This window comes from Hyperoodon ampullatus (genome assembly GCF_949752795.1).
Source record: "Hyperoodon ampullatus genome assembly, chromosome: 17".
In the NCBI taxonomy this organism is placed as follows: Eukaryota; Metazoa; Chordata; class Mammalia; order Artiodactyla; family Ziphiidae; genus Hyperoodon; species Hyperoodon ampullatus.
Window position 1 is genome coordinate 69580432 of NC_136930.1, and position 26694 is coordinate 69607125.

Sequence of the window (26694 nt, forward strand, 5' to 3'; positions counted from 1 at the left end):
CAGCCATAAAAAAGAATGAAATTTTGCCATTTGCAGCAACATGGATGGACTTGGCATTACGTTAAGTGAAATAAGTCAGACAGAGATAGACAAATACTGTATGATATCACATATATGTGGAATCCAAAAAATACAAGAACTAGTGAATATAACAAAAAAGAAGCAGGCTCAGAGGTATAGAGAACAAACCAGTGGTTACAAGTGGGGAGAGAGAAAAGGGAGGGGCAATATAAGGGTAAGGATTAAGAGTTATAAACAGGTGTAAAATAAGCTACAAGACTATAATGTGCAACATGGGGAATATAGCCAATATTTTATGATAACTATAAATGGAGTATAACCTTTAAAAATTGTGCATCACTATATTGTACCCCTGTAACTTAGTTAATATTGTACATCAACTATACATCAATTAAAAAAACCTGTAAAGAACCAGAGGGCAATAATAACTTTGGAATCTGTATAGAATCTTATTTGAAGCTTACTCATCCTTCAAAGCGTATTTCAAATGTCACTTCCTCTATGCAGTCTTCCTTGATTTTCTTTTTTTTTGGGGGGGGAGGTGCTCACCACTGTGGCCTCTCCCGCCGCAGAGCACAGGCTCCGGACGCGCAGGCTCAGCAGCCATGGCTCACGGGCCCAGCCGCTCCGCGGCATGTGGGATCTTCCCGGACCGGGGCACGAACCCGTGTCCCCTGCATCGGCAGACGGACTCTCAACCTCTGCACCACCAGGGAAGCCCTAGGATGGCTTTTAAAATACAAGTTTCCGGTCTCTAAGACCAAGATACAGGTTAGGGCCCATGAACTTGCATTTTAACAAACAGCCTGGGTGCATCTAATGCAGATGATTGATGGACCGATGCTTGAGAAACACTGAGAGAGTTCATGGAAGTGATAACAGTAAACAACAATAACCAGAATCAGAGGAGTTTCGAAGTATCAATATAGTAGCTGAAAGTAAAGAGCCCATCCTTTGTTCCAGCATCACAAATGGGAAAATCCATTGAGGAATTAAGAGTTGATTTCATATTCAATGGGAAATATAATACCTTAGGAATATGAGCAGAATGCTGTGTGTGAACATATGAGAGAGATGATATTTCTTTGTCACGTTCATACCTGGTCTAGGAGCTCAACTGCCAGAGATTAATTCTGGAGCAACTATCACTTCTGGTCAGTTGATAAAAGGATATGGTGCTAGAGAGACAAGACAACTAAGTTCTTTGGCAGGTGAAGGATGTGATATTAGTGCCATTCTCAAAGATTTTAAAATGGAATAGGTAGATAAGCCAAGGGTGTCTGTTGCAGTAGGTTAGGTTTCTACTAAACTAGTCTATCTAAAAAAATCTTTAAATTGCTTTGATTTTCTTCACTGATTATATATATTAAAGAAAACACACAAAATAGCTTTCTGTGTTTTGCATGTAATGAAGGAATATCTGGTATTTAGTAACGACTTCTCCCCTTAAAATAGGTATATACAGTTGTTAAATATTCCAGGAGATATTATGGTTCCATATTCATATTTTTAATGTTGGAGAAATTTAGTTCAGTGATTTCTGCCTAAGGACCCTTGTTTCAAGATAATTTGCCCACTGCTTGTTTGGTTCTACTCAAACACAGCTGTAAGTTCTTTCTTTCTAAATTTGGAGATGAAGTGTCTGATGGCTAACATTTACCATCTGGACGAGGGGTGTGTTGGGTACGAGAGGAGAGGGGACATAGTGATGCATAGCTTCACTGTATGGCTGGCGAGTCATCTCCAGACTTTTCTATACAGTATGTTGTATCCCTTCCCTGGTTCTGACCTTTGACTTTGTAGGGTCAAAAGCAGCGATGATAGCCTATATGAGTTTTCTATCAGTCTTATCAGACTTAATGTCCCCCTTTTAGAGTTAATCCTATGTCACATCTTCTGCACTCTTCTGAAATTAAATCCATAAATGAAATAATCAAGCTCCACATATTTTTAAAAAATCAATACAGTGCCCTAACAATAATGTAAGAATACATTTATGAAAGTAATTCACAATAAAAATAATATCTATCTCAGTACTTAAGTGGTCAGCCATGACTCACGAAGAGCCACAATGAAGCAGTCAAGTGCTAGTATGGAAATTTAGATTTATCCTGAATGTAACAGCTATAAAGTGCAGAGTGATATAGGTGTGTTCTATCAATGCCTCAAATACTATGAGTAGCTTTGCCATTGGTGGTATGAATTTTAAAAATGCAGTAAAATCTTGGTAATATTCATACAAAGAGGACAGCCTTCCCTCATGTTATATAGTGGCCTCATTCCTCGAAAACTGAGCGCATATTAAAACCTTGCAAAAATACTTTGTGCTTATGTGTAAAACTGAGTTCTAGGCTCCGAAACTGATCAACAGTTTTTTTTTTTTTAACCTACGTGAAAGTTCGGAGGGCCATTCAAAAGTCATGTACGACCTGGGGCAATTCTTCAAGGTATGGGACTGCATTGTGCATTTCAGGGTGTCTAGCAGCCCTGGCCCCTCCCCATTAAGTTGCAGCAATGCCTTCCTCCAATCATGTGACAACTAAAAATATGCCTCCTCTGCCCATTCCCAAGGTGCCTTCTAAAGGACAGTATTGACTCCATTGAGGACACTCACCTATACAACCAATTCAAGCCAAGAATCATTTATTGATACATTAGACCCAATTTCCATTTATTTTCTTTCAGGTTACATTATTGAAGGGATCTCTTGTTAAGTCCCAATTAAAATGGAAGAATCATCTGTTCAGGGTAGATTGGTAGATTGTCAGCAAACTGTGGAAATTGGACAGAATCTGTGCTATCCTTTACATTATGCATTTTGTTTAAATCACAAACAATCTCAAATTTTCGGTGATGTAAAACAACAAATATTTATTTTTTTCTCACCTATTGGTTTGTGGGTCAGCAGGAATTTTGCCACGGTTCAGTTAGTTAGCTCTGGGCTGAACGTTAGAAATTTGATTACTGGTATTGCCACTGCTGCTGGAGAAAATTTTCCTTATTTTGAACGTCACCAGCAGCTTCTGATATATAGTTCTCAGTGGGAGAGTCTAATTGGTATAGCCAAGAATAGAACTTTAGCCGCAAGGGAAACAGGGAACATGAGTTTTGTATATTTTCATCTTATTTAGTGTGAGGTTGACTTTGCCTTAAGGCTCATAGGTGGGTGTATATGTCAGTTTGCATTAGGTTATGCTGTGTAACAAACAACTCTAAAAATTTCAATAGCTTAAACCAACAAATATTTATTTTTTTCCTTATACTACATATCAGTTGTGGATTAGCATCATCATAATCTCTTTAGAATATGGGTTGTTAGAGCAGCCACCACCTCAAAAACTGCATTTTGCTGTGCCAGAGACAAAAAGCTTGGTGAACTGGATTTTTTTAAATTACCAACTGGTTTTGACAAAACTCACTTCCAATTTCCTTTTATTAGCCAAAGCAAATCAAATGGTCACATATAATTCTAAGGAGGGTGCAAAGTATAATCCTGTCATGTGAAATCTGGAAATATATGGTATACTGTACTAATGACAACCATGATGGGAAATTTCCCAAACATGGAAAGGGATTTCAGATGCTGGTCAACCGAAAACCAAGAAGACAAATGTCCACTAGAGACTGTCTTATTTATATCTTTTCTGTATATTGCCATCCTCGGTGTAATTCAGTAGTTATTAGTAACATAGTAAGTGCTGATTGAACGTCTGTTGAATAAGAGGATATGGATGTGTTTGTTTAAATTACTGAGTCTCACTATAATTGAAGCTTAAAGAGTGATACTTTGCTATTTTAACTGCACTTTGTAAAGCATGATAATTGTATTATTTGCATGCAGTGTTGCATTTAGAAAGCTTGAGAAGCAGAGTGGCACACTGGAAAGAGAAAAAAGATGCTTATCTCAATATTGCTTTGAATGTGTTCACTTGTTGGTTTCCCCAAAGTGGGGACACTTTCTTCTGTGCATAGTACAGAGTTTGGGATATGGTAAATATTCAAGAAAAGTAGTTCTGCTGTCATTAGTTGTGTATTCTTAGGAAAGTCATGTCGATTTAGCCATAGGTTCTTGAGCTGCACACACACACACACACACACACTCACATGCAATACACACAGAATGTCTTAGTAATATTTGCCTTTTGTGTTGTAAGGATCTTCTAGACTATAAAGGAATACAACTGTGCAATTGTGGTTGTCATGTGATGTACTTACAGCACAGTGCCTGCCACTAAGCATTCATTCAATAGACGTTTATTTACTTTATAACAGTAACCATTTGCTCTATTCTTAATGTGGAATGGGGTGGATATCTAAGAAAGCGTGTAGTGTGCATTTACAAAAGTTTGGCCAGGGTGCTGGGATTGAGGAATTTTGAGAACCTGGTTCCCAACAAATCAACAACAATGACATTCAGTGGGCTTCGCCCTCATCTCCCAAAGGTCAAACACTTCACAACTGCCAATGGGGTCCCGGGGCCCGCGTTCCTTCCTTCGCTAACCAGAGCCCCTCCCGCCAGCTGTCAGCCAACTGCCGCAAAGCCCCGCCTCCCAGGGCGGTCCTCCAATCGGTCGCACGGCCCGGGCCAAACCCTCACGCGTCACGTGACGCGACCAGGCCCGCTTCCGGTTCGTCGCGGGCGGCTGACGTCGTCTGGGCCGGCGTCGCGTCAGGGCTGGCCGGCGGCGGAGGAGGCGATGGCAGCGGACACTGAGCGGGCTTGAGGGCTCGGACCTGCTCCCTTCCGCGCGACCTCGAGCCCGACCCCGCGTTGCGGCCCCAGCTCGCTCCGCTCCGTTGCTGCTCCCTCCCCGACCGCTGCCTGGGAGGAGGCGGAGGCGGAGTCCCGGGCTGGCCGTCCTGTTCGCGCCCCGGCTCGGCCCCGGACAGCCCGGCAACTGTGCAAAGAGGAGGCCGAGTCGGTAAGAGGCGGCGGCGCCTGCAGGGCCTGGAGGCCGCCTGGCCCCCGCCTGGCCGCCCGGGACACCCCAGCGCTGGTGTCTGTCTCTGGCCCGCTCCCCTCCCGCGTCCCTCTCCGTAACTTGCCGCCCCTATTGTCTGGGCGCCGCCGCTCCCTCTACCCCTCCCTTCCTTCCCCCCCTGCCGAGGGCCGGACGGCTGTCAAACCTGGAGGCGTCTCCAGCACCCTGGCCGCCGTGTCTGAGCCTTTCCTGTCTGTCTCTGGTCAGCCCCCTCCCGCCCCGCACCACCTCCCCCGACCGTTTTTTTTTTGGCCCCGCGGCCGTTCTCTGACCATTGCTTCACTTTCCCAGGGTTGTATCTTCTTGCTGATTTACTCTTCCTTCCCGTTTGTCAGGTCCTCAGGTTTCACCACCCTTATATATTTTTGCTTTCTTGTTCGTTTTCCTTCCCGATTTATTCCTCTCCGTTCTCTCCGTCCCCCTTTTCTCTTTCTGCTTCAGGTTTTACCCCCCTCCCCGAATAGACTGTTTATTTGTCTTACTTTTCCTTAATTCAGATACCTCCCCATCTGCCCCTCTCCACCCAAGAAGAAGAAATCTTTCCTTTTCTGGCACCTCATCCCGCAGTGTCACTGGGGGGGGGGAATTATATGTATTAACTTTGTCACTTCTTGTGGGTTCTAAGTTTGATCCTAGAAAATGTTAGTGTAACTTGTCAGTTACGCCTTACCAAGTTCTCCCTGTGAAGAGCAGCAGAAAAGGTGGATTACATTTCTACAAGTAACTGCCTTGTATGTTGCACACTGACCAGACCGCTATTAAAAATATTCATACTACTGTTTCTTTTGCACCAAACGCCCTCTGGCTGAGCCTACTGTTAACTTTAATGCATTAATCTTTGCTGCTGCCATGGCAGGCAGGGGGCTGTCTACCCCCCGCCCACCCCCCATGAGTATTTAAGTTTGATTTTATGTATTTTTATGACATGTATTGTTGTATTTGGCGTATATGGCATGTATTTTCCCTTACTTAGCAGATTCTTTCTAAGAGGAAAGGGCAGTTGGTTTTTATGCTTGCTGTTTTGTCCCTTTTGAATTGTGACAAAACCATTGAAAAAACATGACATAGTTGTGTGTTTTCTTTTTTAAATTGGGAGGGAGCATAGTCATATTAGTAATTCGAAATTTCAAAACGGTTTTAGAGATTTCTCCTCTCCCCCAGTAGGTTTCCATTCCTGATTAAATATTATATTTTGATTGGGCTGTTGCAAAATGCATTCATATTCCTCTGGTGCTAGTTAGTGAAAAAGAGGCTACCTCAAGTGTGCTGGCTTGCCACCGGCCAAGAGGATTATGAATATTCCATATGTCCATGGTCTAGAGAGGAATAGGTATTCCTTTGTAGTTTTTTGTTTGTTTGAAAGTACAACCATTTTTATTGTCAGTGTGGGTACTGTCTATATTGAAATATAGTAGAAATAAATTCTCAGAGTTAAGAAATATCTGTATCATTGTTGCTTGTTGAATGTGAAGAAAAAGAAATTTCCTCTGCAAGTTTATATGTTAAATTAAAATTATTGAATCATGTGCTACCAAGGTGGGAGATCATAGGTAATGAAAAATCCTAATCACAAGAGGAATTACTAAATCTGCACTGGAAGAGTGTGTCTACTGTTTCTTCCATCATTATATTCTTTAGTGTGTTATCAAGTGTTTTATGTTACAAGGCACTCAATAAATATTTGTTGAAAAACTTGGTTAATTTGTTCTCTTAAGAATTTCAATAGTCATATGCCAGAACACTCAATTGTCCTGAGTTTTCAAAGACAGAAAAACATTTTCAGCTGTTATCCTGAAGAATTTTCTTGGGTATTTTTGAGTTAAAATTTAAAGCATTTTAGCCATTAGTTTTAATCCCCATCTATTCATTCTTTTACAGTAGTTAGCTTTTTAATGTCCCTTTTCTTAATTCATTGTTAAGATTGCCTGCAAGTTGTACAGTACTTTACATAGAGGTATTGGTAATCATCATTCAAATTTCTTAAAAATTTGGCAGTTACTTTAACTTCTCATGTAATGTTTAAAAAATTCTGTTTAATCCCTTGTGCCTTTTATGCATCAGAATCTAACTTTTTTTTTCTTCTCTTGAGGTAGTGAAAAGAGAATTCCGAAGAACAGGATCTCAAGATGAGTAAAAAGCCCCCAAATCGTCCTGGAATCACTTTTGAGATTGGTGCTCGTTTGGAGGCACTGGACTACTTACAAAAATGGTATGGAAAATATGGAACCCTTGACCTAAAGCATGATATCTGTAGTTTTACATGGGCTGGTTAATTGCTCTTCTTCTGACAGTGGCAGAAACGTTAACTTGTTCACGTTTTGAATAAACATATACATTGTTTTTTCAGTTTTCCTACTCTTCAGATTTTGCAGTTATCAGTACTCTTTTGTACTTAATATGAGCTCTGTGTGTGGTAGGAGGGAGAAGATATTAATCCAGATAACCAGATTCCCAAGTTTCAGATAAAACTTGATGCAAATCTACTTTTTTTGGCCTGTGTCAGAGGTGGTCCTTCAAACTGCAGAATATGTTGATGGTTAGCAGAGTGGTGATTCACTGTTCCACCTAAAACCAAAACCCAGTTTACCTCCTCCTTCCCCAGAGTGCACTGACCTAAAGGCAAGTTGTTACTGTTTCCAGTTTTAAATGAGTAATCCTTTCAGGCCTTCTCTTATTTTTTCTCCTATACCAGCCATCTGTGATAAGGGGTGAATTGAGACACCTCCAACATACCCCTACATACAGTGGTGTAGGAGAAATTGGTTACCTAGGATAAAATCACCACCTGGAAAGGAGAGAAGGGGAACTAGCACACACCAGGATCACTGGACTGCAGTAGGAATAAGAATTCCCTCTTTCTCCTAGGGAATGCCTTCCTCCTTCCTGTTAGCTGGCCTCTAGTTCTGCTCTCTGGGTGGCTGTCTCTTGGTTCAGCCTCAGTTCCTCTTGAAGCCCATTTATTTTGATGAGGGGTCTAGCAGTTCAACAACTTTACCAGCCTTTTTGACATTTTCTTTTCACTACAACTCCCTTTAAAATGTAGTGGGCATTTTGTAGATTTGTCTTTGATTGATTTGTATTAAGTCAACTTCCTGAGTTGGCAATGGCAGGCAGAGAAATCTTGATTAGTCATGATACTTGACTTTAGACCAGCCTGGGGTTTTTGTCTATTAGCAAAAACAAAGGTTTTGGAACTCGGCAAACGTCCGTGACCCCCAGCTTAAAGGGCTCTGCTTGGGACAGTTGGAATCTGTAGTTTGAGGTGGGAAGGCACAGTTATTTGGCCTCATGCCTCCAAGCTGCATCTCAGTGAGTGCTTCTTTTTAGGGGGCTTAATTACCCTCATCAGCTGGAGAATGTACACAGTGTTCTCAGGAGGGGCTTGGAAAGCACCTGGGACCCAGGCGGTAGCCTCCCTCCCAGTCACGATGGTAAACAGTGTCTCCAGATGTTGCCGAATGTTTTTTTTGGGGGGTGGGGGGGTGGAGGGCTTATGTGCTCCTGATTGAGAGCCACTGCATTAGACCATATGATGAAAGGTGCTATTTTAGTCAGTAATTGGCTCTCTTTGGTTCTGATTTTGACCAAAAGAAGCTTTTTGCTCTGAAGGGACACACTATTGAACCTCTCTGTGATGCAAGAGTATGAGAAATGCTACTTTGATGTTAATCTTAAATTATTTATTTTCTTTTTTTAAAGTTACTGGCTTTTTGAATTATTAGTTAATTCATATTACTCTTTTCTTAGGCTTCCAAACTGACAAAGTTGCAATTGAACTAGCTTCCAGTTTTGGAAAAGCACATAGTTTATTAGTTCTCCCAATGGCCTTAAGGGATATTGACATAATTAACTGGTATTAGTAAGAAACTCACTTTTAGTGGTGAAATGTTTCCTAATTCATCAGCTGTTAAATTGGTGATTCAGTAGTTAAAAAGATTATGAAAAAGAACTACTTTAAAAATTAAGTCTGAGTTTGCTTTTAGAGTATTTGGAATGTCAGAAAACAAATAAAAGTTGTAGCTTAATTTTTTCATTATCTTATGCTTCTCATCAAAAAATTCCCAAGCGCTTAGATAGAGTGATATCATGCAGATGTACTCATTGATGAAGGTTAGATTTAATTTTAATGACCCCAGTAATAACGGTCTCTTTAAAGTGAGTCAACATTAGCCAAAATAATCACATACGATAATCACTGCAACTTGCTGTCAGTTCGAGTTTTGTGAGCTCACTTATATGAAGATTTTAGCATTCTGCTATAGTGGTGCTTTAATTACAAAAGAATTAAGAGTATTGTATATACATATTCTAGGTAATTGAAAGAAATAACTTTCTTGCGACTTTGTTACTGTCAGTAGTCTCAAGAAGTGTTTCGGCTTGGGTGGCCCTTTAATTTAGTATTAAAGTACTTTACTGTAGGACAAGTAATTAACTGCTAAGATTTATTGAATTTTATATGGGGCACAAAAGAAGTTCTGTGAGACATGGTGCTCTTAACAGATTTTATTTTTAAATGAGATAAACTTTATTCTTTATATTGTTTCTTTTGTTAAGGGCCATTCTGTATCCCCTATAAATTCCACAAATTTTTGCTTTAATATCATGTAAAAATATAGAAGGATTATTTAAGTGTTGAGAAACTTTGATATTCTTATGAGGGCAAAACAGTTAATCACTGAAAATATACTGAACTAATTTCCTTCCGTCTTTCATCCCTCCCTCTCTACTTTCTTTCATATTCTCTTTGGGTTGCATCCACATTGAGTGCTTAGTCTTCCACATTTATTCATTCAGTTGGAATAGTATTGAGGCCCTACTCAATACTATTCCATAAATGTCTTTTGAATTATAGGCATTGGACAGGGAGGGACAGGCAGAAATGCAAGTATATCTTACTCTCTTTGTACGTAAGACATTTACAATAAGCAGTATAGCTATTACTAAGAAAATAACTTATACGTTGATTCATTAGCTTTTAAAGAGAAGTACAGAGGGAAAGTTGTGATAGTAGGGCACCTGAATGCCCATTTGTCTTATATGTAGAAGGTTTGTCCTATATTAAAAAAAGGAAAATATTTTTTAGTATGCGCTCTAGAAATAAAAGGATAAACTCTAAATTTAGTGGGCAGAAATTAAAGTTAAGCTCCCACATTTAGGTTTGGGGTATATTTGATTTAAGAGGAAGACTCAACCTATTTTTTGGGGGGAAAGTACATTATTATTCCTTGAGCAAACCATATCACATATTCTTTAAAGTTCAGAAAGATACTTCATCCTCGAAAATAGACTCCACATTTTAAGTAGCAATTTATTACTTTTTGCTTTCAAAGTAATTTTCCAGTTACATCGGAGAACCCTGGTGGTTTGATTATTTACCAATACTAATGAATGCAGGCCCTGAGAAGCCAGTGAGAGGCCAGTCGCCTTCTGTTCCAGTGTGTGGTTTTTGATACCTGGATCTCTTCTATATGGACTAAACCTAACTCTTACTGAGAAGTGTGGGTTGCTTTAATTTTTAAAAAACTTGTAGTTTTACTCAAAACATTTTAATGGCTTTCTCAACAGTCTTTTAATTTAAAAGTCTGTGAAAAGACTTTTAATGTGTTAATGTTCACAGCTAACACAATCAACCATTTTCTGTCTTATCTCCCTCATATATGCCACCACAGCCTCTGTATATCCAAACCTGAACATATTAGCTTTATAATTTCTTGAATGCAGTAACATCATAAGAATGAAAATAAATACGGGTCGTTGATACAGGAATGTGTTTGGGGAAAGAGAAAGTTCAGAGTTGAAGTTATATTTGAGACACTATCAGTGGATTCTAAAGAGGAAAGAGGCAGGTTCAAATTCAGACTGCCACTTTCTGATCCTGTAAATATGAGTTAAGTCCTTGAACTTGGTTGGCTTCGCAGTAAAATGCAAGCAGTGTTACTGACTTTTACTTACAGAATTATTTTAAGGATCAAATAAAATAATGTATTTAAACTTGCTTCAAATTATATAAAATAATACATAATTATAAAGCACTGAGGTAAATGCAAGGGAAGAGGGAGAGTTGAAAAATATATCTTTGGGGATCTGAAGACTCAATGTGTAAGTTTTTAAATGTAGCCTTAGTGTTGACATGAGAATGGCCTGGAATACAGAAGGAATATCATGTCATTGCAACATGCTATAAAACCTTTTTGAGGTGATAATAAAATCTTTGTTTTTGCAGAGTTTTATAATTTAGAAAACACCCTTAAAAATGTTAAAGTATCTAATCATTCTGAACATTGTTCAGTAAAAAATGTGATAAACCAGTTTTGACTACTGATTTAACTTTTTGACTGAAATTAGAATACTCTATAGCAAGTTTTAGTTGTGAAAACAAAACAAAGTAATATGCTCTGGTGTTATTCTTCAACTTGAAATTATAAAGTCATTTAAAAATATTCAGATGAGTTACACCCATCCGACCTTTATTGGAATATTTCTATGTAATTCTCTTCTAGATCTAAAGGAAAGGAAAATGAAAGATAAAAAAAATGTGGAGATGTCTGCAAGTACAGAGTTTGATAGAACAGTATAAATTTGAATTGACAAATGCTGTTTCCACACATTTGGAGTTTTTTGAACTGTATGGAACATTTGCAAATGTGAGTTTTTAAACTGTTCATGAACAGAATTTTAGTAGAGTGGGAAAATCAAAGAAATTTAGATTCTAGGAAGTACAAATACTTTCTAATTTAAATAAAATTACGTATTGTCTGAATTAAAAGGGATTGTCTTTTACTGATTGGATTTGCTATTCAAAGGAAAACACTAGTAGAGATAAGTTGTGTGATCTATATTTGGAACAGAAGTGTGCTCCTGAAAAATAGTATGTAGATCAAATTTAAAAACTGAAAACACATTTAAATTACATTAGGTGAGTTTGGAATTTGTAGAAACCATAGGTGAATACTTTTAAAATATTATTTTGCTAATATAAATAAAATTTGTCCTTTTGTATGTTGACCTTTCCTAAATCTCTTTGTACTTGGCAAGTATTGATTCTAATTTTGAGTCACCACCTTTGACAACCTAATTTCAGCTGTAGACTCAGAAAAATGTACAATCGTGTTTATATACCAAAATAACTGAGTAATATATATTATGGGTGGTGGTAGAAAACTTAACCCGTGGACTCCAGATTAAGGACCCTGTCTGTAGAAAATTTCAAATTGAAATTCCTAAGACTTGGTTTTAAATTCTGAGATTCTTTACATTCAGAAAGTCACAAGTTTTGAATCCTAAGATCTAAGTGAACCCTCAGTTTAATAATCATCAAACAGGTCTGCACCAGTGTACAAACATTTTAGTAGTTTAATTTTTAAAATTTCCACAAAAGAAAACCCCATGAACTTTTGAAGATAAAGTTCTCCCTTCCCCTCCCCTTCTCCCCCCCACAAAAAAATGTTGAAAGCAAGATTAGAAATAGGAGTCGACATATTTATTTTGAAACACACCTGCTTTGTTCTTATTGTTCTTTCCCTAATAGTCTTCCTTTCATTATGTTGATTCATGTTTTTTTTAAATTGAGCTTTTTCTTTTCTGCTCAAATTTTTTGCTTATTCTAGATTTCTTGAAAGGCAAGGGAAAAGGAATATTGAAAAAAGTAAATTTAACTAAAGTCAGAAAATGGGGGTTCTAGGTGCTGTTCTGCCATGGACTGTGGGACTTTGGAGACTTACTTCTCTGCTTTAATGTCCTTAAAGTGAAGGTGTGACATATTCAGTGATCTCTCAGATCCCTTGAACTAGAAACTCAAGCTCTTTTATCTACTTCTCACCTATTCAGGGGCGACAGGTTTTTTAATCTCACTTTTAGATAGGTAAATAATGGCTTGAGGCAGAAGTAAAGTAGGCAAGGACTAGAAGTCCAATGTAGTTTGCCCAAAACTGCTGGTCTCTAGAAGAAGAGAAAATGTATCGAAAAAGGTGGAGAAAGGTGAATATAATTGGGAACAAAAATATAGAGGTTTGAAGTATTTGTAGCGTAGTGGTATTGGGCCGGTAGTTACTCTTTCTACATCCTGCTCTCCCATCATTTAAATGCTTTCTCATTAACTGTTTAATTTTGAAATTACTTAGCATCATAACTATTGGCTTTAGTACTTTAACTCACTAACTTTCTGTGTAGTACCCATTCACTAACAAATTGGTTCTCTTACAAAGTTCATTGATCCTACAGTTTTGAAAGTGATTCAGGTGAAGTCTGAAAGAGTAGTTCTTAAACATGAGCCTGCATAAGAATCACCTGAAGGGTTTGTCAGGCACAGATTCGTGGGCCCAACAGCTACAAGCTTCTAATTTAGTAGGTCTGAGGTGGGGGCGATAGTGTGCATTCTAACAGGTCTCCACATGATGCCCATGCTGCTGGTCTAGGGACCACATACGAGAAACACCGGTCTAGACCATACAGAATTGTTAACCTGAAGATACAGTTTTTGAGGCGGACAGCAGTGGAAATATCCTGGATTATTTTTTGAATTTGTAGTCTGTTTTAACTGTTTATGTTAGTTGGAGGAAGTAAAATGTAAGTATGGACAAAGTGATGCATGATCCAAAAATCCTTTTTTGTTATTTTTCAGTACAACAGAGTCTATTGAGCTGCGCGTACTTTAATGTGCGTCAGTTTTCTTGCTCCTCCTCTTTCTGTAGTCCCAAGCGCTATCTGGCTGGATAGTTGTTAGGGGTTAGGCCCTTGTTGCTTTATTAAAAAAAAAAAAAAAAAAAAAAGGCTACCTGTGGTTATGGTTAATCACAGATTGACTTTTATTGTTCTGTGCTTTGTGTGCACTCATGTAATGGCAAGGGCTGGATCAAGAGAGAAGACAGTTTTATTTGCTTATCTGATATTTGGTTGAAGTTCGGTCATCATCTATCACACACATCCAGTTCCGTATTTGTTACATTTTTCCTGCTGAATATTATTATTATGTGTTGCGAGATTTTACACTTGTCTTACCACATTACGTAATGCTTAGTTTTGTGGTGAGTAATTGATTAAAGTCAATAATTAGGAAATAATTTATCTGTGGTGGTAATCAATTTTACAAAAAAGAATGTTTTGCAATTCTAGTTTTGCTGAGTAGACAGAACTGTATCTGCAGATACTTAAGGGTTTTTAATTTTATTTTTAAATGATTTTTTTAACTGAGGGAGAGAATACTAGCTTTAAGTTTTAAAAATTGGAAGTATAATTTCTTAAAAGAAATTAACATGGTATTGAAAAGGCAGCTTAGTTTTGCTATTCTTCGTAAGGGTTTCAGTGTTTTAGTATTTTTATATGACTTTGTATTGAAGAACTATTGACCATTCCTCCTACCACCTCCTGCGGATCATTAATCAGCAGATAAAATTTTTCTTCTTATTAAATTAGAAACTGGTATGTAAGTATTATGTTATTTCAGTCATTTAAGTTAACACAACTTGGAGAGAATTGTTGCAATAAAATTGAAGAAAGAATGTGGATATTTAATATTCAGTGTGTCTTAAAAGTCTGTTTTCTCATTGCCAAAAAACCAACCCTCTTCAATTAAAAATGAATACGTTTCTACTACATCATGGGTAGGTAACGTACTGAAGAATAAGCTACTGATGTGAAATGAATTATATACAAGGCCTAGCCCCTTTTACTCATAAAAGGTGTCCAGCAAAGTTCATTGAATTTTGGTGGGTTGGTAAAGAATGAACCCAAAAGTTTTGGGGATATTCTGAAATCTGGTTACCATTGCAGAACACTACTGCAAATGAATTGTGACTTACTGGTTGAAAACTAAGCATAAAATGATCTTTGTCAAACTATTATGAATTACACAAGGGAGGGGGGATGTTTATTTTGTACAGTATAATAAAAGCCGTTGTCCATACTCTCTGGGCTAACAAAAAGCTTTACACATTTTATTTTGTATCAGAAGCAGAAGAGTAAATTTGCAAGAAAAAATAAACAGATGACTTGATTTTATATTGTTTTTGTTTTCAGGACCTCTTGATAAAGAGCCCCCTATATTTGAAATACTGCAGTAAGTTTTACAAGAGCTGAAAATGATCAGTTGTAAGATGCAGAATATATAATGATCAAAAGCAAATTCTTTAAGAAGTAGACATTCCTCCATTCAGGGATCCACCACTGTTTCGACTTGAGAAAATTGGTGGACTTTCAGAGCCTCTATGACCTCCTTAAATGACTGGGAACAGTAGTAGTACCTAACTCAAAGGGTTGTTTGAGGATAAGCAAGACGGTGCACATTTAGAGCTTTTCATGTTTTCTGCCACATGGTAGGCACTTAATAAATGTTAGCTTTAGTAATAATAATAGCATGAATATTAGTTATTCTAAGAAAGTAGAATCTAATGGGAGAGGAGTCAGTGTAAATTCTTAAAACTTTAATCATAGGTGTATAAGCATATATGACTATCTGTAGTATTAAAATAATTTTTAAATGCTAAATATTAAGAAATAGAAACTGGGTGGACTGCAACCTGCTAGAGTTTGGAGTTTTGTAACAATTAAATAACAAAGAATGGTCATGTTGGCCTGAACAAATTTTATGAAGTACATAAACTTTGAGTAGAATACTGGTGGCGTTTTTGGTGGCGTGGGAAAGGAATTTTTGATAGTCTAATTGATTCTTACGGCAGGAGACAGTAACGAGCATAAAGGCTGTGGGGTGGGCATTTTGATTTGGTCAGCACTGATGGTATGAACGAATGTAGGCATGGCAAGGAGGTAGAGAGGAAGAGGAGTTTAAATAAATCCAGTGATTTGAAATGAAGCCTTAATTTGAAAGGTGGCTGCTCCGAGTTACTGAAGCAAAATACATAGCTAACTCTGATCTTACCCATTCTTTGCTGCAAAGATCATGGACAGGTAGGAAGCAGGGTGGTCTGGCTGCTTGTGTTGAACATGTGTCCTGGGGATGAATGGGTCTGAAAAGAGGACCTGAGGGATAATGCACTGAGATCCTTAGAATTCAGTGTTGCAAAAGATGTGATTTTGACATATATAACCATCCTCTGAATGTTCTTGAAATTCTATTAATAGATTCTTTGGATTTATACTTTATTTTGGAATATCAGGTTTGAATTAATCAAAAGGGTTTTGTTTTCAGTCTGTTCCTCAAGTGTGAAACAAATTAACATGCAATACCTACAAGCACATCATCTAAAAATACTGTAATAATAGGTAACATTGTTGTAGAGAGTGAATGGTGAGAAAACACTTGAAAATTACAAAGCATAATGTAAATTTAAAGTATTTCCAGGAAGCTAAAAAATTTTAAAGGTTAGTAGGTTATAGGAATATTATGTTTGCTTTGGACTTCATTCTACATTAATTTTTATTATTTGGCAAATAATCCTCTTCCTGACAATTGTATGTAAGGAAGGTCTCTATTTCTATCTCTTGCAATATGTTTTAGTCATTTTTTATGATACCATGTTAGAGTTTCTTGCTTATGAAGTTCTTATAAACAAGACTGTCCTGAATTGTGAATTCTAACTCCCAAAGATTCTGCTAACATTTAAATTATGCTTGTCATATTTTAAGTGTATTTCATCCTTTAAAAATCGAAGAGCTACTTTATCCAAGAGAACATCTAATTTATGTACTCCTTCTATGTGCTGTATTGTAATTGTATTAGCTTATTGATTCCCTTTTTCTCTCCCCTCCCTGCTGAATCTGAGTTTGTTGATTATTTGTATTTGTAGCTTTATTCCTAGTTTAGTGTCTGACATACAGTGAATTAGAGACTCAGTGTTGGCGTTAAATGAAATGGATGAGGAACTGTCAGTTTTTAAATTTATATAAATTAGAAATTTTATTGTCTTACCAATATAAACAGGAACAGGACTATTATTTAAAATACATAATTTGAATAATATATTGGGTTAATTGCCTTTTTGATTTATACAGCACTTATTCAGATGATTAGTTAAATCTCAGAGTGAATTCTCATGGTTTTTGGGACATTTGATAAAGTCTGGCCTTGCTCAGGGGGTTGTAACCTATCAATGAGTAGTTAACAACCATGTCCTTTGGCTTAAGTGTAGGAGATTGTAGGCCATCAGTGTATCAAGGAATTTCCCTTATCATTTCCTCATGGTTGATGTTCTTTATCAATACAGGTAAAAATGATGTATCAAACTAGGTGATAAATCAGATCGAGTTCTCTAAATTCAAATCATGTTTAATTGTTTTACTGTTACTGCATTGAATATAAAAGTATTTTTTTAATCTATCAGATTGTAGTTCTGGCATAGCTGCATGCCCATCATTTCTTTCTTCCTTCCAAGAAGAGTGGGGCACCTATAGTTTTCAGTGTTAATAGATGATCTTGCCTTCCAGAGAATTTTTTTTTTTTGATCATGGACCCCTTTGAAATCTGATTAAAGTTGGGAACCCCTCTCTCAAGAGGATACTCATACACATCTACACCAAAGTGTTTTTTTTCATATAGCCTCAGGGGATCATGGTTTCCTGATCTAGCTGTCAGTCAGGATCTGCCCATCTAAAACAGTTAACACCGTGAGCCAGTATAGTAATTCATCTGTAATGGTAATTCCCATTTTAGGTTTCTCACTTCTCTTTGTGTTTTGACAACACACAAGAGTTGATGTTACAGGGAACCAATACAGTATATTCAGTGTGTAGCTAACCTCTTTGGTCAGTATCTGGTTCTTATTGGGTTACAGGTTTAGTTCAGAATCCATAAATCTTGATTCTCTGAACGATCTTGTGTAAGTGGGAGGCACCAGTGACAGTGTTAAAATGCTGGTATTAGATGAGGTAATAAAGAGTTACAAGAGTTCAGAGAAGGTGAAAATTATTTTCATTTTTGTTAATGGTCTTGCTCTACTCTGTTGTTACAGTTGAACTTGACCATTAGAGGATTTTGACCACACTGATTCAGAAAGAGTCCTAAGAAATCAATTGAGAGATTACAGTAGTAGAATTGCATGTTTGAGAACTCTGTTAAATTCAGCAAGAATCATTGTAAAGACTTCTCAGTGTTTCTGAATGCTATTTGTTTCCATTAAACCTAATAAACAATTTAGGGTGGATTATTTTTCTGCCACAAAAGTAGTGGCAGAGAGAAATCATAGTCAAAATTAGCATGAAGTTAGTATCCCACTGCTCACTGTCTTCAGGAAGAACTAACTAAATTTGTTAGGAGGTCTGTTAATGAGAGAATCAACTCTGACAAAAATTTTTGTTTTCTTTTTAGATACCTTTGATATAATGTCATTAACCTCATGCTATGTCAAAAGCATAATATCTGGGCCCTTACCAAATAATTGTTATTATATGTCTACCTCAATATTCATGGTTTTACAGAAATAAAAGCTTGATACAAAGGAGAAAAAAAATGTTATATATACTTACCAGTTTACCATGTATGGTATAATTACTTTGATACAGGCCTTATCCCATTTCTCCTATAGGCTTTTTGTGCCAGTTAGCTTTGACTTTGAATACTCTTACCATGTGTATCCTTGGACAGTCTTCATCTGTTAAATGGTGACTGTGTTATCTGTACCTTGGATGGTTACCAGGATCTAATGAGATAAGGTATATAAAAATCAGCTGATGCTCAGTAAAGAAAGAACATAGGGCCTGACGGATTTATGACTCTGTCAATATTCTGCTGCTTCTCTCTCTTCATCTAACACTAAGCTAAGCTCCTTGAAGATAAGAGTTAATTATGTTTCCTTTTAACCTACGATTTAATTGTGTACATTTAGAATTTGAAGGAACCTATGGAATAAACCTAATTTTTTTTCAAAATCAGAAAGATGTGATAATAAACACATCAATTAGAAACTTAGAACTGATAGAACATCTGTTTATAGTAGTTAAGTGGCTAGTGAATGTTGAAAAATAAACTAAAGGACAACCTATCTCTAAGCTTCCCTTAATGCTATTGACATTTTTTATGTTTTAAAAACCAAAGCAGCAAAAACAAAGCAACACTGCAAAAGAAAGCATTATAGCACTGATTCTGAATGAGTGGAATTGGCATATGCACCTCAGGGAGTATATTAATCCCCTAGGTTTTCTTGTTTTCATGCTTTTCTTGGACAAAACGTTTTCTTACCCACACCTATTCCCTCAAAAAGTCTTAAGAGTAAGATCTAACATAAGGTTATAATTGGGTCGACAGCTTTCTTAGTTCTGAAGAAATGTGCAGATTTTCTTTCTTTAACGTCACTTCTTATTCATGCCGAGCATTCCCTGAGTAGCCAGTGTGTGTCTGTCACTGTGAAGATGCTGGGGGTACAAAGGTGACCATGACTAAGTCCCCGAAACTCACAGGCCAGAGTAGTTGCTAACATCATGTTCCTTAGACCTCTACTCTCTCAGGAAATGTTCATAAATACTTTGTGATGAAAGGGTGACATGGTTTGGTAATAGCGCATGCTTTATTTCTGTGTTATTGGCAGGACCAAGAAGTCTTTCGGTAAAGAAAACGGTTTATTTAATCCAGTATTTTCCTAGCTTATTTGACCATGGGACCCTTTTTTTGTGTCACACGTATTAATGTCTCAAGGGCTGTAAATGCTCCACAGCACACAGTTTAGGAATGTGCACAGAGATGATTATGATGAGACGGGTGCAGTGAGAGCACCAGGAGGAGGGGATCTGGGGAAGTCTTCACACAAGTGACTACATGTTAAACCAAGTCTTGAATGATGGGCGTACAGAGGAAGGGAAGGGCAGCTTAGGTCCAGGCAGAAAGAACAGAAGGTACAAAAGCACAAACGTTTGACAGCGCGTTGTTGTGTTTGAGGAAACTCCAAACAGCTCAGTTCCTTAGACTGAAGTAAGGAAAGAAGCTATACCAGACAACAATTCAGGGCCCCGGAGACGCATAAAAAGCCTTGAACAGCATGAGGGATCTGTGAAGCAGGTAGTAATTGGTGCCTAGATTTCAAAGTTATGTGAGGTCTATTGTGCTTTATATTTAAATTTATGTTAACAACATAAATTTACATTTATTCCACAGGGAAAATAAAAAATTGAGATTTATCAAAAACCAGCAAAAGTATGAGATAAACTCTATGGCTGAATCATCTACCATGTGCTGCTGTTGAATTCTGAATGTTATTTAATGTTACTTTTAAAAAAACCTTTGAGTCACTGTGAACATTTAATACAGTACATTAAGAATGAAGAGGCCTTTTTTAATTTTTTTGAAGAGGCCTTTTTTGTGTTAAAAGTTTCAAGTTAACTAATTTTTATTTTGGAATTCATCATAAGAGAATCAGCACACATGAAGACAGAACAATGTGATGTTATTTTTATATTTTTAAATTGAAGGTTTGAGCTTTCCCTACCGTCATTGATGCTCATTATAAAATATTGGAAAGTGTAGAAAAACAGAAAAGGGAAAGTATTTTTTTTTGCCATATAGAGATAAATGTACATGTTGATATTTTTTGCTAGACAAATTTATTTTCTATACTTGTAATTCTAGTGAGCATAGTACTACTTTTTTACATTTTCCTACATTATAAATCATTTGTAAGCATTACATTTAAAGTCTATATAATATTCCATTCAGTGGATATACCATTGTTTGTATAGTTATAGACAGTCTTCAGTTTTCTTAATCATATGGTTTCTACTTTTTGTTATTATAAATGTTTTGTGTATATAGTTCCAGAATTGGAATTATTTGATCAAAAAGGAGGGATATGTTTAAGGCACTTGATACATGTTATTAAATTATTTCCCAAGACAGCACAATTTATATTCTAAATTATATAATTTATATTTCCACTGGGAGTGTATCAAATTATTTCATTAGGTCTTGAGAGCAATCATTAAAAAGAAAAGACAAAGCATAAAGCAAACTGTTGGTCAGTAGTTTAAAAATATGGATCCATATTGTTTTGTTTATGGTTGTAATAGTAAGCAGTATTTCAGTTAATACTTTGTATAAACAAATGTAAGAATTTTCTTGTGATATGAAGGCTCTTTTTATTTTTGAGGTATCCATCACGAATTGAAAAAATCGACTACGAGGAGGGCAAGATGTTGGTCCATTTTGAGCGCTGGAGTCATCGTTATGATGAGTGGATTTACTGGGATAGCAATAGGTTGAGACCCCTTGAGAGACCTGCATTAAGAAAAGAAGGGCTAAAAGACGAGGAAGACTTCTTTGTAAGTAGCAAGCTTTTCTGTTTGCCAGATATGTAATGATGTTTTTTTAAAAGGAATTCTGTTAAATTTTACAAAAGCTTGTTTTTTATTAAGGAAGTGCTTATTTATTATACATGGTATTGATCTTAAAAGTTGTTTAAAATAGGATTTTAAAGCCGGAGAAGAAGTTCTGGCTCGTTGGACAGACTGTCGCTATTACCCTGCCAAGATTGAGGCGATTAACAAAGAAGGTATGTGTTTGGAATGATCTGAGAATTAAAATGGGATTTATAGTAAAATTTAACTATATTTCTAATTTTAATTAATGTATGAAATTGTTACATATAGCTGTTGCTTCTCTTTGTTTTATACTTTACCTAATGAATCTTCTAATAATACTCTTTCCTAGGGGCATTCAATATGTTATATATTGTATAGAATAAGATGATACATAATATACTGCCTAAATAGACTGTTTAAATTAGTAGAGGTAAATAGTTGCTTAAAATTTTTCAGCTTTCAGTTGACAGGCTTATATTATATGCATTTTATTTCTACTTCTCTGTTTCCAGTTTGTTGGCTAAGTTATTTTATGAAGATCTCAACCTGAGTGCTAAAGATATAGGAAAATTCAAATCAGTTCAACTTGGAAGTGAAACACAGTACAATTTTCTGAGGAAAGAGTATGGAACTTATCAATTTGAGGATTTCCTTTATTGCATTTTTCTCCCTGCTCTTTTTTTCTTGATTTCTGTAGATAATTGAGAATTAGTTTTTCTAATAGCCATTTGTGGTATCTAATATTACCACTGAGCAAAAGTTACTGAACTTATCAGAAATGTTGAAAGTACCACAGAAATCAGGTGTGTTAGTGTGGCATAAAACGAGAGAACCTGTTGGACAGGTAATGAATTTTAAAAATTGTAGACCGATTCATTTAGAAAAGCATTAATTTAGAAAGGCATTAAATTATTATTGGAAATATACTTAAATATTTTATTTTTTAAACTTCTTGTTTAAAATCTCACTTAAAACATTCGTGAAATACTTGTAAGTATATTTTCCAAAATACATTAGTTTTCTATTAGTTATTTCTTAAACATGACCACTCATTCATTCTTTTCACTAAAGAAACACATTGAGGGAATTCCCAGGTGGTCCAGTGGTTAGGACTCGGCGCTTTCACTGCCGAGGGCCTGGGTTCAATCCCTGGTCAGGGAACTAAGATCCCACAAGCCACATGGCATGGCCGAAAAAAAAAAAGAAAAGAAAAAAACACATTGAGTGACAACTTCTTTGCAAGGAGGGCATTTAACCTAAGTAAGGGGATACTTACTTTAAACTGTATCTTGAAAGCCAGACAAGTTATCTAGAAAAGGACAGATGAAAAGGTTTTTCTGTCAGAAGAAATGGTGTATGCAAAAGAATAGTAGAAAGGCATGCCATTTTTAAGGAACTGCAAATCTTTGATGTGACTGGAATGAAGGATTCCTTTAAAGGTTGTAGAATAGCAGAAGACGTGGGAGAGAGAAGCAAGGATTGGCATATGAAGTATCTTGTAGTCTTCCTAAGGAATTTGAATTTTACTTGGAGGTGATGGGAACCATGGAAGGGATTTAAGCTGAGAATTTAAACTAACAAAAAACTTGAGAAAAATTGAGGTAAGAGAAGATAGAAGAGGAAAACATTTAAAAAGACATATATTAAAAAATGTTAGGTGTAAAAAAGTAAATCATAGTTGTCTAGCTAGAAATGATAATGTAACTTTACAAAAGCCAAGGTCCAATTTGTTGGTTTACCTAATTGAAATAACAAATATGGCTATGAGTTTATTACTGGTCACCTGAGGGACATCTCAGTTATTAAGTTTGCAGGTTACTTCTTTTCTAGTGGGCCCTTTAAATCACTGTTCACTTAAACTTCTGGAGAGCTGTGTTATGGAGCTCTTATTCCCGTGTCTTAACTCACACTTGCTCCCCAAGTGTCTAGTCCAGAGCCCAGCACAGAGTAGGCAATCAGTAACAATTTTTGGAAGGAAAAGAAGTATTGAATCAGTTTCGTAGGATAATAGGATCTACCCAAAATGGAACAAAGCAAAGCAAAATTAAACAATGCTCTCTCTTTTCATTAGGAGAGATTTCTTTAAATGTGTGAGCTTTGGGACCTTTCTTCCATGCTTAAAGCTTCTTTTACAAGTATATGCATACACACATACAACATACACAAAAACAAACCACCCTCATTTTTTATTCTATCCTGTTTGTCCATGGGCATGTTATATAGAAATTTAAGCTTACATCAGTGGAAGAGTGATGTTACTGATGGCAGCCTCTGCCATTTCAGGACTAGTTTTGAGTAAGCCCTTAGTGAAATATTGGCAGATATAGCTTGTTTTTAAAGAATTTCCATGGGAAGTATTAATTTGGTCATTTTTCTGTATGTCCCACATGGTGGATGAGCCTCCCCCGCCGCCTGCCACTATCCCCCCGCCCCCCCACAAAAAAAAGAAAGAAAAAGGAAGCCCTCAGAGAGTTTTCTGTTGACTACAAAAGCTAAACAAAACTAACAGATGTGAACATTTAGGTATATGTAATATGTTTTAGAGAAGTTGAAGAGAAGGGGCAAATCAGTGTAGCTTGGAGTGGTCAGGGAAGTTTTCATATTATGGGTGGGATTGGAAGAGCTGATCCTCGAAGAGTGGGCTGGAGTTAGGAAGGAGGACGGCATCACAGCAGCCGAAGCAGTGTGAGCAACGGCAGGGAGGGATGAATGCACGGTCTGCGTAGTGAAGAGCCTGCTGCTTGTCTGCAGCGCCCTGTGAAGAAGGAGGAGGCCAGGGGCAAGCATGTTGGGGTGTAAGGGGTTCATGTGGTTTGGCATTCTCACACTCTTTCCAGATTCTTCACGTTCTTGCTATTCAGCTCATCAGTTGTTTTCATAACTTGGGTTTAGATCTTTATATCTGTGATGTGTACATTATGCTAATTATAGAAAGATATGAAATCAATGGTGTTATTCAGATTACAAAGAAAAGAAAAATCTTTGTACGTAGATTTATTGGCTTTGGCGCCAATTGTTTATACCTCTTTCGTAAAGGTCAAGTATCTGTTTACTTGAAGTGGCACTCTGCCCTCATTTGTATAGGAAATGATAGAAAAACATGGGAATTTTCATAAGTATAAAATCTACGTAACTGATACGTTTTCTGATAGTACTGATAGTACAGTAAAAGACTTGAAAGCATGGAGTCTGTAACAAAAAGTGAATATGCTTTGAAATAGCCATATAAACAGAATATTGAGTCCTAAAAGCAGAATGGTTCAGTGGGAAAGACAGGGGAATCAGGGTTTCTAGTTAATGGCTGTGCTGCTGCTTAGCTGTCATTGGATGCAGCATTTCACCTCCCTGGAAGTCAGTGTTCTTATCTGCACAGGAAAACTACTATGCAGATGATATGTATATTTTCTAGCTGAAAAGCCTGTGAATCTGTAATTCTTGTTTGCCAGTTAATTAATCTTGCAAAGGAATAATCCTTTCCTGAGAAAATGATTTTTTCCCTATAAGCAGATCTTTCTCTCCATTATTTAGAAGCTTTCAAAGAGAGCAAATGGTGATTCTTAGAAATATTATACATTTTTGTAAGTAATGGTTTTATTTTCTTCAGGTATAACATACCTGATATGTTATTTAAACATATACTTAAATTGTTATAAATTTTAAAATCCTCCAGTAAAAATCAAAATTACATGCAACTAACTTATCAAGATTTAATTAGTGTACTTTATAAGGGAAATCAAAGTTATTTTTACAGGGAAAGAGACAATAAACTCAGTAAACTTGGTGGGGTCCTTAGCAGGGGTGTGTGTTTGCAGTTACTGCAATCATAGGGTGTTTATTTCTGTCGGGGCATTACTTGTTTCTATATCATGTGTTGCTGTTAAGGTTGAATTATATTTTCTAATGATGCTGACTCGCTCCTATTTCAGGAACTTTCACAGTTCAGTTTTATGATGGAGTTATTCGTTGTTTAAAGAGAATGCACATTAAAGCCATGCCCGAGGATGCTAAGGGGCAGGTAAGAGTGTTCAGCATTCCTAGTTACCCACAGGGATGTTTTCTTGAATGGTGACTGATCAAAATATATATATACAGACATATATATATTTTAAAGTGAACTAATTGTAGGATTATGTGCTGATAGCCCCAAATAGCAGCAAGAAAGAGAAGCTTAGAATGTAAAATAAATTATACACTTGATTTTTGCTTCTTTGGTTTTAGACCTGCTAAAGTTATAGGTCACTAGTTTCTGTTCCAGGTGAAATCCCAGCATCCACTAAGCTGGTGTTGTCCTATCGACCCAGCTGGATCGTGTAACCAGTCTATGGGAAGTGAGGTAAGTGCCTTTTTTTAATTTTGTTTTGTTTTTCCTGGTATATAGTATCATTTAGAAAGTTAATTTTTAATATAAAATTTTATATTGAGTTTCTTATCTTCTTCTTTTCTTCTATAAATCATAGTCGTTAATCTTCTTTCAAAAGGCGCTTACCTGACACTCTGTAGGCTGTTTCAGGTAGGGCTTTCTGAGTTATATGATGTAAGCAGTGTATTACATGCTTTGTCACTGCTCAAAGCAAGAATGAACGGTAAGCATTTGAAGGAGAATCTGGGATGAAGTTAAAACCATAATTCCATTATGGTTGAATATGTTTCCTGAAATACTGGAAAGAAAAGGTGCCGGTAGAAATTTAAAATATTTTCTTTTATGTTCTGCTGTTATTTGGGATTTTCAGCACCTGGACCTACAATTAATTTTAAGAAATTGAAAGTGATCTATAAAAATGTCTAATATGGAAATATGCTACATATTTATTGCATACCATGCAGTAAAAAATATCATCCTGAACTGTGTTGAAATCACATGGTCAGTTCCAGTCAAGGGTATATATTTAGTAGTCTAGAATGTAGACTATCACAGTTAAAAAATTATTTTTGATGTTTTCTGAGAAGTGCATGAGTGTTTTAAGTGATGTGGTTTTCAAAAATTTAATTTTGAAATAATCAGCTAGCAGAGTTTTTTTTCCCCCAATTAATGTGGAAATGCCATTTAAAATGGAAATGCTTTTGATCATGAAATTGCTTTGTGTCTTCCTACTTGTATGTATAAATAAAATGTTCTCTTAAGCATTCAGTGGTGTGATTCCTTGGTTACTGCATGGAAAGATTGATTTAAACATTGGGAAGTTAGTACCTGTTTAATTAAAATTCTCAATTTTTTTTTTTTTTGCTTCAAAACTATTATTTTGTCATTCTAGTCATTCGAATGTTTATGAGATGGCACTAACCTTGAAACTTTATTTTTTCCAAAGAGACATTGAGCCAGTTTGGTTCATGGTAAAATAATAAGTTGTAAAAATTAATTTTTTGGATGTATTGGATGTTTATTTTTAATTAGTATCCTAGTCACACCATGATGTATTTAACATTAAAATCAATGTCAAGTACAAACTCTAGAAGA

At 36.5% G+C, this 26694-nt stretch overlaps 1 protein-coding gene across 8 annotated transcripts in view; it reads left to right on the plus strand.

The window, feature by feature from the left end:
* Positions 1 to 4708: 4708 nt before the first annotated feature.
* Positions 4709 to 26694, plus strand: part of PHF20L1 (PHD finger protein 20 like 1) — a gene marked incomplete at its 3' end in the record, with an annotated part of 74958 nt that continues 52972 nt past the window's right edge. For 2 of the 8 annotated variants that reach the window (XM_079722770.1, XM_079722772.1), the window contains exons 1-5: positions 4853 to 4943; positions 7093 to 7212; positions 21011 to 21200; positions 21346 to 21430; positions 25166 to 25254. In XM_079722770.1, the coding sequence (XP_079578896.1) occupies positions 7130 to 7212; positions 21011 to 21200; positions 21346 to 21430; positions 25166 to 25254 (447 nt within the window). In that variant the 5' untranslated portion in view covers positions 4853 to 4943; positions 7093 to 7129. Of the gene's footprint in view, positions 4944 to 7092; positions 7213 to 11503; positions 11648 to 21010; positions 21201 to 21345; positions 21431 to 25165; positions 25255 to 25482; positions 25573 to 26694 lie in introns of those variants that run through there. The other 6 variants (XM_079722773.1, XM_079722774.1, XM_079722777.1 and 3 more) reach the window with 5 other exon arrangements.